This window comes from Strigops habroptila, chromosome 7 (genome assembly GCF_004027225.2).
Source record: "Strigops habroptila isolate Jane chromosome 7, bStrHab1.2.pri, whole genome shotgun sequence".
NCBI lineage: Eukaryota > Metazoa > Chordata > Aves > Psittaciformes > Psittacidae > Strigops > Strigops habroptila.
The window spans coordinates 57,953,745-57,969,128 of NC_044283.2; the positions used below are offsets into that span (position 1 = coordinate 57,953,745).

The following is a 15,384-nucleotide window of genomic DNA, read 5'->3' on the forward strand; positions in this document are numbered from 1 at the left end:
ATTATATATTACTAAAAGGCCAATTGTACATATCCCATAGATTTCCTTTGTGACAGCTGCTTCATTCCATAAAATTGAATTTTGCTTGTTCATTTATTTTTATGTTCTCCCCCTCTAGAAATGCTTAGTGAGAATATCCAGCTATGTGACACACAGTTTAAACCTGGGAGGGAAACATACATTCAGTGATACCACATCCATTTATTTCTTTCACTGTATCAACATACAAGGCATTGCTCTTTGACAGAAGCAGATTCTGTAATGCAAGACCTGTCTTTAACTGGGAATCAATGCTGGAAATCACTAAGAGATATTAGATTTACTCACTGCCAAATTTGGGATCAGACTGCATTGTGCTATAATGCTTAAACACAGTAACCCTAACCTTAGAAAACTAGCAGGTTTCCTAGAGTTAGGACCTCTCTAAACCTTTATTGTTCATTTTGGCTTCTCACTAAGCAGCTGACGGAAGAACAAAACCCCTCAAAAACTTATTACAGGAGAAAATACTGCTTCATGGCAAGTGAATACCAGCAGGCCCTACAAGGAATATTGATTGAATCCTTCTGCTGAGTAATTTTCAAATATGCAGTTTGTCCTTCCTTACAAAGGAGCATCTCCTTAAGAAGAAGTTGAACACACTATATATTATTTTGCATGGAACCTACATCAAGGTCTTATGTCCTATAGAGCTTCGGGAGAATGAGGACAGTGGCACAGGGCATTAAACCATCACTTTTGCAAATATATCTCTAATTAAAATATCTGCATTTTATAACTTTTAAAGCCCTGTCTCATGCTGCTAACACTTGTCTTCCTTGATCTCACAGGAATATTTAATGCAATGCACTTTCAAAAATTAGGATAGAAGGAGGTACAGCAACAAGGCTGTGCTTTGCATCAATAGACTAAAATCATGGCTGGTGCTTGTACATCTACCCCTGTACCAAAGGTATTTGCTGGCACAGACTCATTAAAAAAGGTTTGCCCTCCCTTTCTGAGAACAGCCGCACTAAGACTGTAGAGTGCAATCACATAGACACAGACTCAGGCTGTGATTACCATCTGAGGTTCTGATCCTGCCTAAGGTCTGTTACTGCTCCAAAAAAGCACACCATTATCTTTACTCGAAGTACGCAAAAACATTACTAGCCCACTTTTTTATAGCAGCTTGAGGTTTTACAGAAAATCAGCAGAGAAAAAAATAGCTTGAAAACCCTTTCGGTTCCACAGTGCAGTAAAAATGAAAAATCCATCATAGAGCGGATGCACTGAAATGTGGTTATGGTTCAATGATCACATTATGCTCCTTTTTCCTTTTTCCTACTGGAAGCAGTGTTACTTTAAAAAAAGTTTACCTGCTTTTTTGCTCAAGAACAGCTGGTTTTATTCTATATTCCTATGAAACACCCAGTGCTAAAACAAAACCTTTTCTTAAGCTCTCAGTATTTGCAAGCCTCCAAACTAATTGAGTTAAAGGCACAATCAATGCCATTGATGACAAGTTCTACTGGAAGTTGTGCGATTCTTGCCTCTGGCCAGAAAAGGAACCAGTAGAAGAGAAAGGCCCATTAACTCTGAATGTACCTGTTGGAGCCAGAACGAGCCCCTTAGAGGAGAGGACCAGCATGAAAGCATGGACCTGGGCATGCAAGCTGCTGTTTCTGGCAGAGCTATTGCATTGAAAGGGACCACCAGCTCAGGAAATGACATGTCTTTTTAGAATGACAAATGAACAGCACCCCTATCCCACTACACAAGGGTCACCAATCAAACTGGAACAGTCATGCACTCTGTGGAACTTCAGGTCAAAAATAGATGCACATGTCATTTCTTCAGCTTCCTAAACAGGGAAAATGTCATTTTGGCTAAAAGATGCCATTAAATCCTACTTCTTAGCTGAGAAGTGCCTTCAAATCTATCTGACAAGGCTTTTTACCCTCAGATAGTTTTTCACTTTGTCATTTATTCTTTTAATTCCAAATTAAAATTTGTCTCTGGTCAAAGCATAAGTGGAGACAATTTCTTACAGGGAAGCCCAGCCACTGTCTAAGGCTTTCTACAAAGCAATAAGGTCATCACAAAACAATTATAATATTCAATGAAATGGACAAACACATGTTTAAAGTGAAACTATCTGAATTGCAATGAGTGCTTAAAAATAAATAAATCATTACAGTATCTACTGCTAATCTCTGCTTCTGCCTTAAAAACGAAGGCACAAGCACTAGCCTACATCTAGTATCAGAGTGGTTATTGGAAACTGATGATATCACTTTTGGTGAACTGAGCCAAAACCTACTACTGATGGCAAAGGCACCAAAAAGGAGAACTTCCCCCAACCTTGCAGAGGAATTTCTAAAATTGCTCCACAGATTGAGAGCAAAGGCTCTCAAGAAAGAGCATGCAACCTTGTCTTCTCAACACTACAACAAATGTTTATGCTGTAGCTACAGGAACTGTACTGACTCAGAAATGGCCTGAATTTCAGTGGCACTGAGAAATCACTGCAGTGAGAAGAAAGGCACTGACCTTTATTAAAATTATGCCACCTACAAAAATTTTAACTATGGAATTAATGGTCTTGCACTAGGTATGCAAGATTTGCAATCTTGGCCTTGAACTACCAATAATCTCCTAATTGGAGCACACAGAAAAATAGGAGGTTTGAGAAAGAGAACATGGTTACAAATTACAGGTTATGGTTTTGCTTTGCTTAGTATAAGAGGAAGAATATTTTAAGGTCAGAAGGCATCTGTAGGACTGGAATAAAAGGAATTGATTGGGAAGAAGGAAATAACATATTATCTATTTCATCTAATGACATCTTCCCTGCAGAATAAGATGAGAACTGCATTTATGAATCATCTGTATTTGCTGCCCTACTGTTTGGGATTTGAGACGATACAAGCAACTGCTGGAGTAATTACCCTGTGGAAGTGAGCAAAGCTGTAGTAAGAAAGGAAAATGGCTTGCAAATGAGAAATGCCCCTTTGACAGAATATCCATAGCCTTTAAAGGAACTTCTAGGGAGTCCGTAAGACCTATCCTTTCCTTCAACATTCCAAATCAAAGTGAACATCTCCCACTGACGTCTACTGCAATTTATACTGAGACTTTATACCAGTGGCACCAGATTCCAGGACTGACTCAGCCTAAAGCGGAGAGCTTAGTCACATAGCAACACAGAAAATGCTAGATTTTTTTCCTCAGTTTTGTTATGTTACACGTGGGCACACAACCATAGCTGTAGTTCAGTTGTAGGTAGAGGAATAGGCTGTCACCTTCATTTTTAGTATTTTTGTGAAGAATTTCAGAGCCTGGTGAAAAAACCAAGGCTGCTGCTTTGATCCTACTCTCCCCTAACAACAGGCTCACTGTGGCAGAAATACGCAGGGTGGGGATTTCAAGTTTCGCTCCTGCTGACACAAATCAAGGGCAGGTTTCTCAAGCTGTGTAGTATATTAAGTTCACAGAGTTTTAACAAAGGGCTACCAAACCATAGAACCCCACTGCAAGTCAGATGTCCTTTTAATTATATTAAATGAAAGTTTTGGGCACTTTAATGCTGATGGGCAAACATCTCGATCTCTTGAAAAAGCTGTTAAAAGTACTCCCTGTAGCTATAGTTAATATATGACATTGTATGTGCACTGCTAGCCAATTTATTCCAGCCACTTTAACAACGATACCTGGCCTGACAGGCTGAGCAGAAGAGCATCAGGAGTCAAGCAATGCACAAATCATTAGAGGACCCTGAAAGTTGTTTGACATGCACTGCAGAGCTCTTTGTCATACAGCCAATTATGTGACCAAACAAGGAACTTGAAATTCCTTGTTAATTTGGCCCTTTCTATATAAATGGAGCTTAGTCTTTCTTGTCACAGGCACAAGAAGAACACAAGCAAACATCATTCAATTTATGCTCCCTCTCAGAGCTAAAAGTTTATTTCATGTAGTCTTCACAAAGTTGGGACCAGCCATGCAAGCAAGAGAGAAGTGGGACAAACAGAATTAATCCACTTTAAATAGTACTGGCTACGTCCCAGATGCACCTTTTATCTGCTGAGAGCTACTAGGTTAGCAAAGAAAAAACAAAGTCTCTTCTACTCAGCGCTAAACTTAATGCCTTGAATCCTCTGAGGAAAGCCTTTTATTTTTTGCCTAGTACAGCAATTCAAACAGCCCATGTTACAAGTGTGAACCATTCAGAAAGCTTCCAAGAGAAGCAGAATGACAACTCTGGCTGCAGACACCCACCACTGTCTGCTACCTGGAACCTGCCAGCAGCTCAGCACTGGCTTCACTGGTGGCTCCGATAACACCTACATCCAGAAGCTCTTGTGATCTTCAAGGAACAGATGGCACATCCATATCTTGGCCATTTGCTGTACAGGCAAGCCCAGAATTACAAAACAGGGCAAGCCGATTTACATGACAGCCTGGAGGATGGCAGGAACAAGAGCAGCAAACACCACTAGTCCAGGAAAACACTGCAAAAGCAATGCTTTGCTGCCTCCTTCCACCCTTCCCACAAAGCTGCTGCTCAGGCTATCTATTGCATCCACCAGCCCCCAGCTTTGAAGTCACCAAGACTGGGTTCAAAAAATAAAACAAAATTAAAAAAAAAAAAAAAAAAAAAAAAAAGAATGGGAACCCTGTGAAGTTTTTGCCTTCTGAGATCTGCAACCCAAATGCAGCGTGAAATTTCACTTGGGAAGAAGCTGCTGGCTGGCACCACAGTGAAATTCATTGGCCTCATGATGCCCCAGAGCTCCAGCCCACAAATCCAAGCAAAGCAAGGAGGTGAGCTCAGATTTCATGATCAGGTGCACATATGTGATAAAAAGTCTCTACATGGCTGGATGTGGTATGAGCCTTTACTAAAGCTTGTATTTCCAGCTACTAAATCTTACAGCAATATTTTCTTTTCTTTTCCCCCATATTTAAGTTTCTGTGTTAATATGGCCTGACTTACTGCAATATCTGAGTACTCAGCCTTTTTCCTTTTTTTCTTTACTACCCCACCTCCTTTCCCAGAGGGCAGGAGAATTGTACCCACGGCATTTTAAACCAGGGAGCTGAGAAACAGTGAGCACATGCCACTTGCTGAAGGGCATGGAGGAAATCTGTGACATCAAACCCAGTTTTACAGCTCCCCAAAAAGATAAACGTTTTGTGTTTTCTACAACTTCAGTGCTTCAGTTTAAAGAGAAACTCCTTTGGAAAATGAACAAATATCAATTCTGAAAAAGTTACAGAAAATTCACACCGGCTTTCACCACATACCAGTCACCAAACGAAGTTATGCTAATCAAATGCGTCACCCATTGTGACTCATTCTCCCACACGATGACTTTTCTATCCCTTTCCCAAAATAGTGTAAGAACAGTACACTGCAGAAAGGTAGACAAGAGAGATGTAGATCAGTGCTCTCCAAAAGATCACACATACTTGATCCAAGCTCTCCTTAGCTAATGAAGCACATTTCTAAGGCCACTCGGTCCATTTTGGATATCCACCTTGGTCAGCCCAGACTAAGTTGACTCTTAGTATCACAAATTAAAGTCCATGTAGCTTTTCTTACATACCATGGTGATTGAAAAAAATCTCCCATCAATTGCCTAGCCATTATACTAATATCTACTTATCACATCACCTGTCAGGTTGATTTTTGTTGGATTTTTGCGACAAAAAAAGATCATTTACCACACTTGCAACACTAAAGGAGCAGTATTTGTAACCTCTATCTCCCATAAATAAAATCCTTGGGTTTTTAACTCAACCAATATTGTGACACTGCACAAATTAAATCAATATTTGTTTTAATTATAAATTTACCCAGAGAGATGAGATGATAATCTGATACGGCATTCCCAGCCTCATATTTGAATAATTCACAAAATTTCCAGATCTGTTTTACATATTTATTTATATTCATTTATTTTATGCTTAAGAGGACTTTACACCCCAATCACTACAGGGGCTCTGTAATGACTACATAAATTTGTCAGCCCACAGAAAACAGTAAGACTGTTTTTAGCAATTATTATCTTCTCAAATCACCCTCCTCCTCCCCAAAACCCCACCTTTTCTCAATTGCATTTTTGATATTTACAATTGATGGACACCTCTCACACAAATTTTGTACTGCACTATCCTTTGCCTAGGGAGCACAGAACTGAAGGTACATATCCAGCCCTGTGAGAACAATTCAGCCATGGATGCTCTTCACAATAATGGGAGCAGCACAAGGAGATCATATCAGCAAGGCTGAAAACTCTATTTCTCTGCCATCAGTGGCATATATCCCTGTTAATTCCCATTTCCCATTGACTTAAAGTCCAGGATTTCACCATTTAAAATCTGTTGAAAAATCTCTGCCAAACTGCCTTAGCCAGCCCAGACATTCCACTGCCTGGTAAAGGACAAGTGTCCTTTAACAAGAATATCTGCAGTTACACTTAATTGCTATTACAGACAAAGTCTCCCTTACAAGATTTTTAGATGACTTTAGCTACATGAGTTTCCAAAAGGAAATATACTGTATGAAAATATGTCCAGATATACAACTTTACCTCCATATAACACAAAGCAGAGCTGGAAAGGTTTAATTAGGTCATCTAAATCATTCTTCAAGCCCTGTATTACAAGACTGTCCTCTTCAATATATTTTTCAGCTTTGTCCATATTTATACTAAACAGCTCCAGCATTGAGCTTTCATCAGTTTTTGTCTACTAAAGAGGTAGATGCATGATTAATGTTCAAACACACAAGTAGCCTTTCCAAGTGAAAAGGAAGAAGTCCTTGAAATTAAGGGTAAGCTGAATTTTGTGCAGAATATGCAGGACTCATTCTACCAACGCAAAACCTTTTGTAGAGTATATGGAACTCACTATTCACTACTTCTTGAAAGAAGACAAAAAGACCAGGAGCATGTGTCGACTCTGTAAAGTATGCCCATGCAGCTACAGGTATGGGTCAGGTAGCACCCAAGGTCCCCAACAGGACTGTGTGGTTCACGGTCTAACCAGCCTCACAATGTTTCCAGTATTACCAGTAGATAAGAGCTAGCTTGGGAGTGAGTGTTGCACTGTAAAATTTCCTACACCCCTTCAAACGCTAGTTACTTTCTCTGGGATCTTAAGAGAAGTCACTCCAGACAATGGATGTGTAACTCCTTATCTTTATCCATTAATGCATATGGAAAAGGTGACCTTCTCTCATGACCATAATAAAAGGGATGACAGACAGCCTACTAGCACAGAGGGGTACTGTTTTTTAATGTCCTAGAAACCTAAAACATCTAACCCCACACACTATATGAAATATTTACTGAAAAAAATAAAGTCAATACCAACTGTAGGAAGTTGAATTTTTCAGGAAAATACGGGTATAAACAGCTCCCTACAGAAACATGTGGTTCATTTTTACACCTCTGCATGTTATACATACACATATAAATAACGATCAATCACCCATAAGTAAAACATCAGTGTTCATAAGCACGAGACAGAAATTAGAAAGTAAAACATTCACATTTCTTAAGCAGCATTAACTCACCGATAGTATACAAACAGGTTTATACAAAAGTCTGGAGCAAATGCTCTCAGGCAAGGTGACAGGATAGATAACACAACCCAAGGCCCCACTTTTGAAAAGCCTACAATCAGATCTTTCCAAAATGCTGGAGCTTGCCTTTGTTCATGTTTTCACAAAGCCACAATGTAAGCCTACAAAAGTTGGGCCACAGCTGGGTGAACATTATGGGACGTTATGTTCCTAATACTATATTTAGTTTGCAGCACTCTCCTCCTTCCCACATCCCTCTTTGAGGACACTCTGCATTTCATGATGATCCTACCTCCTCCCTCATGCTGAGTGTTACCATTTCAAATAGTTTCTAAATTTGCAAGTGTGAGAGGGGAAGAAAGAAAACTAAGGAAATGCAGGTGGCAATGATATGAGTGATATGCCATAAGCAAAACCCAGCTGGTCTGGAGACACCTCTGTCAGCTGGAGTTTTGCATTCTTTACTTGCATGCATCCATACTGTCCTGCTTATTCTGATGGCTGGATGAGTCTTGTCAGATCTCTCCTGTGTTTTTTCCCATTTTCTTGTTTAGAGCTTTTGCCTAAAATTTTGTAAAGTCTGAGAGAGAGTGGGCAGGTAGGAGGATATGAAGAATGAAATTATTATCCTGTAACCTTAACCTTAGAACTTGCTGCCACAAAGATGGTAATAGACAGATTATTCACAGAGACAAGACCCACTTCACAGTCATTCAAACAACTGGACATGTGTATTAAAAACCACAAGAAATACCTGGACATAGGCCCTGCAAGAGCGCTCCCTTTTCTGAAGCTGAGTCCATAAAGACAGCAGATTAAAGACGGAATAGAAAAAACAAGTTAGTGACAGAACAAGAGGAAAAAAATTGAAGAAAATGCCTATGAAAAAAACCTCATTTGTCTCTTAAATAGCTCCTGAAAACCAACCATACCAAAGGAAGCATGCAAATTATACAGCAGTGCAATGCTGGAAGGACTGGCTCCAGAAATATGGGTTAGTCCTTTTTCAGTGAAGTAAAGCACAAACTGGCAACTTTTCAAGAGCAGCTGTTAGATGGTAGGAGACACTGAAGTCAAGTAGAGATGTTCAAGAGATGATGTTTTCCTTACAGCTTGGAGATCACACATGATATTTCCATGTCAAAAAAGGCTGGAAAGGATGGGGCTGAGCGTTATTTACATAAGGAGCGTGGGTTCTGCAGTCAGACAGGTGCTGATGGCACAGTGAGGTATAACCAAGCTTTGGATGAGCAGGATCAATTCCAGGGAGCAAGATGTATGCAGGACTGCATCCTGACACAGGATGAACCTCTATGGACCCATCCTGATACACCTGCTTGGGTCTCTGGCTCAAGGCAAAACCTATAGTACTCCAGCTTCACTGCTGTGAGCTGCTTAAAGCCAGCCCAGGCAAGTATCAAGTGCGATAACAACATTGCACCAGAGGACAGAGCATTGCCCAGGGCTCCTGATAGCATAAAAGGCCACTGAAGAGGATGTAACAATGAAATGGGAATTCGATCTAGTATTTCCTGTTGAGGACATTCTCTCCCCTTTGGATTAAACTGCTTCTCCAGGAATGCATTTTCCAATCCTCTCATACCAGTTGTCCTTTGTAATTCCTGGGCCTAAATGGTTTATATGCTGAACAGCTTTTCCACAAAGAATCACACCTTTTCCATAGGAGCATGTTTAGGACTGTACTTTGATGTGCACTTGCAAGCTTCCTGCCTGGTAACTGCACTTCAGTGTGTCATGAAATTCCAACAATCACTTATTTACCTCCCCAGGACTTTACAGGCAGTCTGCAGCAGGGAGCTGGAATTGGTGAGCTCGCATCGGTACAACTAAACCTTGCGAAATCAGGCTGCTCAGAGCCACTGGCCTGCTGGGTTTGTTTCTGCTGATGTGCCTGGGTTGGAAATTGCACATCAACAGAGATTCAGGGTTACTTGTGCTCTCAACTCATAGCAGTGCAATCTCTTTAGTACAGCTGAGCGTCAAATTTGTCCCTGAGAGTTTTGAGGCTCTGAAATAAACAAAATACACCCAGGTATCACACAATGCCTAATTTCAATTTCTAATTCATCAATTTGTAACAGTAGAAATCTTCCTTTGGGTAAACCTGGCCAGTACTAAGACTTTACAGAAACAAATGGAGATCAAAGGAAGCCTTGCTGAAAATTACAGAGCTATCCACTTGGGGGTCTTGCCAGTCTGCAATAGAACAATTATTACCTTAATTAAGCCTGATCCAGTGGAAAGCATAAAGCTTTTAGTGACAGGAAAGTGGCTCGTGCAAGATGATGGTTTTTTAAAGTTCTGATTATGTCAGTTTATTTCAATTCATTGTACATCAGCTTAAAAAAAAAAAAAAGCAGTAGAAACCAGCACAGGTGATTACTCTCAGATTCCCAGCACATTTCCTTTAATGATTAAAAGAATATTTAATGGTTAGTGCTTACTTTATTTCTTCTTTCTGACTAAACAACACTCTTTGCAAATGACTTTTTTCCTTTTATTTTGAAAATACTCTTGATCAGTGAAGGGGAAAATGGAGGAGTAACTCTGCTGCCTTTTGTTTGCCCAATACAGCTTCCAAGTTGAATTCATGCATTCTTAAATGAACACAGAGCAGTTGCTCTTCTAAAGAATTAAGTGGGGAATGAGAGCAAGTAAATTACTGAGCCTGTCATTTGGATCACTGACTCGCATTGCTGTTTTGCAGGACTCCACACGGTCCAGAATTTTAATGCGGAGTGCAATTGATTTGTATGAGCGGCTTGTGCAAAGCTGATGGCGGGGGGGGGAAACCTGCAAAGGGGATTCCAGGAGTGACAGTAGAGCTGAGGAGCGCTCAGCAGAGCTAAGCCCACTCTTCCCCTCCCCTCAGTAACTTATACTTGCCCCTGTGATACAACCCCATTTCATGTAATCGAAACAAATTATTGGAAGGTGGGATATAAAAAGATGAAAAATATGTGCTTGCAAAGCTGAAGCGACAAAATGTTGGGTGTGGTTGAGGCATATTCAGAAGAGCAAGCAGACTAGAACAGTGAAACCCATTAGTAGATGACATTAATTACTGGTTTTACCTGATATTGTCAGACATCACCATCATTTCAAACAAAGAACCATGGTATGATTATAAAAAATAATGTTATGCTGATGTAACAGTTAATACAATTATTACCTACATTGTTATAAAATAGCTGGAAGCAGCACTAATTAAAAGCATCAGGATAACCTAGTTCACAGCACATGCAAAGCACATGAGATGAAGGACTTCAATTCCCAAGCGGCTGTTATCTTAAACGATCCAGAAGCCCTTTGCATTTAAAACAGTGTAGGTCTACAATAATAACTTACAGGAAGAAAAAACATATTATGGCTCTAAAAAGTATTTTTCTTCAGAATACACACAAGAAATTTCAGGCTTAGATGGGATCATTTATTCCCTGTATGACTTTGGGACCAAATTCTGGTCTCACATGGATGCCAGGGCTGTCAGAGCCAACTATGCAGCTGAAAACAATATTTTATGTCTTATTTTAACTGAGTGGCCAATATAACTGTGTGCTCATAGCCACAGGGTTCAGCTGGTCTTTGTTCTGATGACTAGGCCGGTACCATTCACCATCTGAATCATATATAAGTCCTATCCCATGCATTTACATGAGATTCTGTGATGAAGCGGGCCTTGAACCAAAGAAATCTTCAACTTTAAATGCATTCTTACAGACTCCACAGCCCATATTTCCTCCCACGATGGGAAACCTCTAGCACCTTTAGTGTGTAACAATTCCACTTAACTCTGGAAATGACAAAAGGACTAATAATAATACTTGTCAAACAGAGGGCACAGAAACCACACCATCATCATGCAGTAAGGTGCTTCTGGGTTAAGTCACAGGTCACCACTAAAAGGCCCTCTAATATTAAACCATCCAGAAGACCTCAGGTGTAAACACGATGGTATCTTATGTGCCTTTGATAAATGTTTCTCCAGTGTAAATAAATGCTTCTGTCTGCTTTTATTTGTTTATATTAATGCATAAAAGTGTTCATTTGACCTTCACATCAGCATCTTATAATGTTATGGGATTAAAAAATAAAAATTTAGACTCTGTCTCTTGGGGCTTTAAATATTCGGCTTTTTTGAATGATATTATATTGCATTTCACAGACAGATTCAGTACTGGATAATGCTGGACAAAATTCTGGTCTTATTCAAGCTGGCACAAGTCCAAAATAACAGCTGTGGCATCACCTGAGTTATTCTCATACTGAGCTATGAGAGCTGAGACCACAATGAAGTACCTGGAGTTCATATACGAACACATTTAAGGGTATACATTTCCCAGGACCAGTAGTACACTTGGCATTTACAACCTTTTTGTTTCTCAGCAGAATAAAATATACTGTAAACAAAAAACTGCCAGGTACTCTTTGTCTACTAAGAAAGAATCACTGCCCTAAAATGGCAGTCATTCAGCAAGACATTTATAATAGCCCTCCAGGGAGAGCCAAACCCTTCTTCAGCCTCCTGTCCTTTCCCAAGCACATTTGTCTTTACCTTATTTAAGCTGCGTGCAGCACTGTCCTTCCCACCCGGAGTCAGGTTTCGGAGCTGCACGTCAAGCAAGTTCACCAGCTGGACCATGGCAGACACAGAGTACGCGATGTCACCAGCATACAAGTGGTTTTTTGTGTGCTCTGCAAGCTCCCGGGCAATGTTGGCAGCCATCTCCCCCGACTTCATCTGCAGTTAAGAAAGCAGAAGAAAAGGTTGTCCCTGGCTGTTACTCCAGTCCCTTCCAGCCCCACAGTGTTACACAAATCAACTCCCCAGAAGAAGAGGAGAAGAAGAGAAGAAGAAAAGAAGTTTCCAAGAAGGAAACTACAGCAAGACTCTTCATGGTTTGATCATGTAATCATAGAACCATAGAATGGTTTGGGTTGGAAGGGACTGTCATGGTTTAAACTCAGCTGGTAACTAAGTATCATGCAGCCACTCACTCACCCCCTTACCCCTTCCACAGGCGGGCTGGGGAGGAGAATCTAAAGAATGTAAAACCCACAGACTGAGATAAGAACAGTTTAAAAACTGAAGTACAATATAATACGACTAATAATAATGACAAGGGAAATAACAAGGGGAGAGAATATAAAACTAAAAAGGGAAAAGGTAAAAACCAAAAAAGTAATAAACATAAGGGATGCACAATACAATTGCTCATCACCTGCTGTCCTATACCCAGCACAACCTAAGCAGCAATTGATCCTTTCTGGGTGACTCCCCCCAGGTTATATACTGGGCATGATATGCTGTGGTATGGAATAGCCCTTTGGCTAGCTTGGGTCAGGTGTCCTGTCTCTGCTTCCTCCCAGCTTCTTGTGCCCCTCCTCATGGCAGAGCATGAGAGACTGAAAGACCTTGGTCAGAGTAAGTGCTACTGAGCAACAACTAAAACATCGTTGTGTTATCAGCATTGTTCTCAGACTCAAGCCAAAACACAGCACTGCACCAGCTACTAGAAAGAAAATTAACTCTATCCCAGATGGAACCAGGACAGCAAGCTGAAAGATCATCTAGTTGCAACCCCCCTGCCATGGGCAGGGACGCCTTGTTTGAATATGGTTTAAACACAAGCGGCTTTTCCAGCTATGGTCACCATGTTGACTTCAACACAACAATTTCTGACCTTCTCACAGGGCACTGCTGGAATTGAGGGGCTGCTGCTTCTTTGTACCGCAACAGATGTAAGTAAAGATGGCACTGCTTTCCACGGGAAGCCCATGCTAAGGAGGGCTTCAGTTAGCTTGTCCCCTTATCTTACCTAATGCCACTTGAAAAAAAAACAAACAAATATGTAAATAGGCTCCCCTGTCAAGAAAGAGACATAATCTTTCTGATTCCAGAAGATTAGTTCATAGTGAAAAGATGATTTTTGTTACAATTCCTGTGCAAAAAAAGTTATTTGTAAAAGGAACAAAAATAGATGACAACCTAGATGAACAAGATAAAAATCTTCACAATTCCCATCATATGGATTTAATAATCAGGTGCTAATTTACCACTTTGCATTTGCGTGCATGAGATGTGCTCCTTAACACACTAGCCACTACATCTGTAATGAGGCTAGTGATTCTCAGCATATAAAAGCATGCTAACTCAGGAGCAAAAGGCTTAAGGCTTCAAGCAAAGGCCTGCTGTAAGGGAAAACCAAATAGGCTGTTTGGCTGAATCTTCTATTAGACGACTTTTATCGTCTAGTTGAGTAATAAAACTCACAAATCACCTGCAGAGAAATTCACTGTGTAATTATTTGGGAAACTTTCTCTTTCCCCCTGTGACTTTTCCCCCTTTCTTGCTCTGTTTTGCTCTCCCTGTCTGGTGGCCCTTTCTTCTTCTATGCCATGGGGATCGAGGACAAGGCAGCTTGTCCCATCTCCTTTCTACAAGCAGCCCACTACAAAAACACTATTGCAGGTTGCTGGGCTTTTTTGTTATATACTACTCTGTGATCTGGAATGCCTATCCATGGGGAGTATGTCAAGGATAAGGAGAAATTGCACAGGATGACATTTAAATGAAGCTCCCACTTCTCTTTCAGGCTCAATGACCAGCTCTGTTGGATGTTTCATATGAAATTTCCAATTGTCTTATTTTCCAACAGTTAGAGAGCAGATATTTCTCTTGTTCCCTCAATTTCTGGTGCTTGTTATAAAAGCAAGATTCTAGGGAAAGATTGCAAGCTGAGTTTCTACCTCTCTGTAAATCAATTAGCTGAGCTATAAATGAATAACTTACTTCCATCAATTTGACAGCAACAGCCAATCTGATTTAATGAAATATAACTGAAGATGTTCATATGCTCATCTTCAGAGAATTAAAGCATATGATGATATAGAGAAGATAAATAAAAGAGATAATGTGTTGTTCTTCCCATTAGAGCGATGATAACATATTCAAAAATTGAATTATTTCTTCTTTGTTACACACAGGGCTAATGCCATAGAAACCAGATCTTATTCTTACAGCTGCCTGCTCTCATAAGCAGCTGAAGAAAGCCACGATTCAGCATAGAAGCTGAATTTTGACCTCTTCTGTTGGCACCCAGAACATTAAAGAATGACTGCATCAAATCCCTTTAAGCAAAGAAATCAATTTCAACATTTTCCTGCAGTTCATCACTGGAGCTTAGCAGGTATGTAACATGGTGTTTCTGTAAGCCTTGTAGAAAACTGCAGGAATGCAAGAGTTTATTACAAATACATTCAAAAAAACCCCCTTCTACCCAATATTTGGCGCATACATTTTCTCTTGGACTATGCACCTATGCCAACTAGCATACTCAGAGCAAATTGGTCAGCTGCCACGTAGGCAAGCCCAAGAGTTTTCCTTCCCTGTAATAAGTCTCTGGCTGCATTTAACTGCAGGCTGCCGTTATTCCTACCTGTCTGCAAAAGTGGTGTGGGTTGGTCATTAATAACCCTTTTTTCTTGGACTGATCCTAAAATCCGCAAATCAGAGGAATTCTAGTGTGACCAAGTAAACACCCCAAACATAGGCAACAACGGAAGAAATGCCTGAGAAAAGGCACATTAAAGCTCAAAATCCATGAACTCCAGGGACATAGAAGTATTTACCCAAACTCACTTAGTGCACCCAGGTTTCCTGAAAACACAAAGATGTGCCATTCCCTTGGGACAACATGTCTGTTTGACAGATGATGAAGCTGCTTCCTAGCACTGACACTCATTTCCAGACTTATTCATTAGCACCAGAAAAAGCAGCTACAGGTCAC

At 40.4% G+C, this 15,384-nt stretch overlaps 1 protein-coding gene across 22 annotated transcripts in view; it reads right to left on the reverse strand.

Annotated features, from left to right (window-relative positions):
- Positions 1–15,384, reverse strand: part of ADGRL3 (adhesion G protein-coupled receptor L3) — a 515,916-nt gene that overhangs the window by 85,757 nt on the left and 414,775 nt on the right. For 19 of the 22 annotated variants that reach the window (XM_030492003.1, XM_030492008.1, XM_030492007.1 and 16 more), the window contains 2 exons: positions 12,150–12,335; positions 8,328–8,366 (listed from right to left, as the gene is read on the reverse strand). In XM_030492003.1, coding sequence (XP_030347863.1) covers positions 8,328–8,366; positions 12,150–12,335 — 225 coding nt within the window. The remainder of the gene's footprint in view (positions 1–8,327; positions 8,367–12,149; positions 12,336–15,384) is intronic. The other 3 variants (XM_030492000.1, XM_030491999.1, XM_030491992.1) reach the window with 1 other exon arrangement.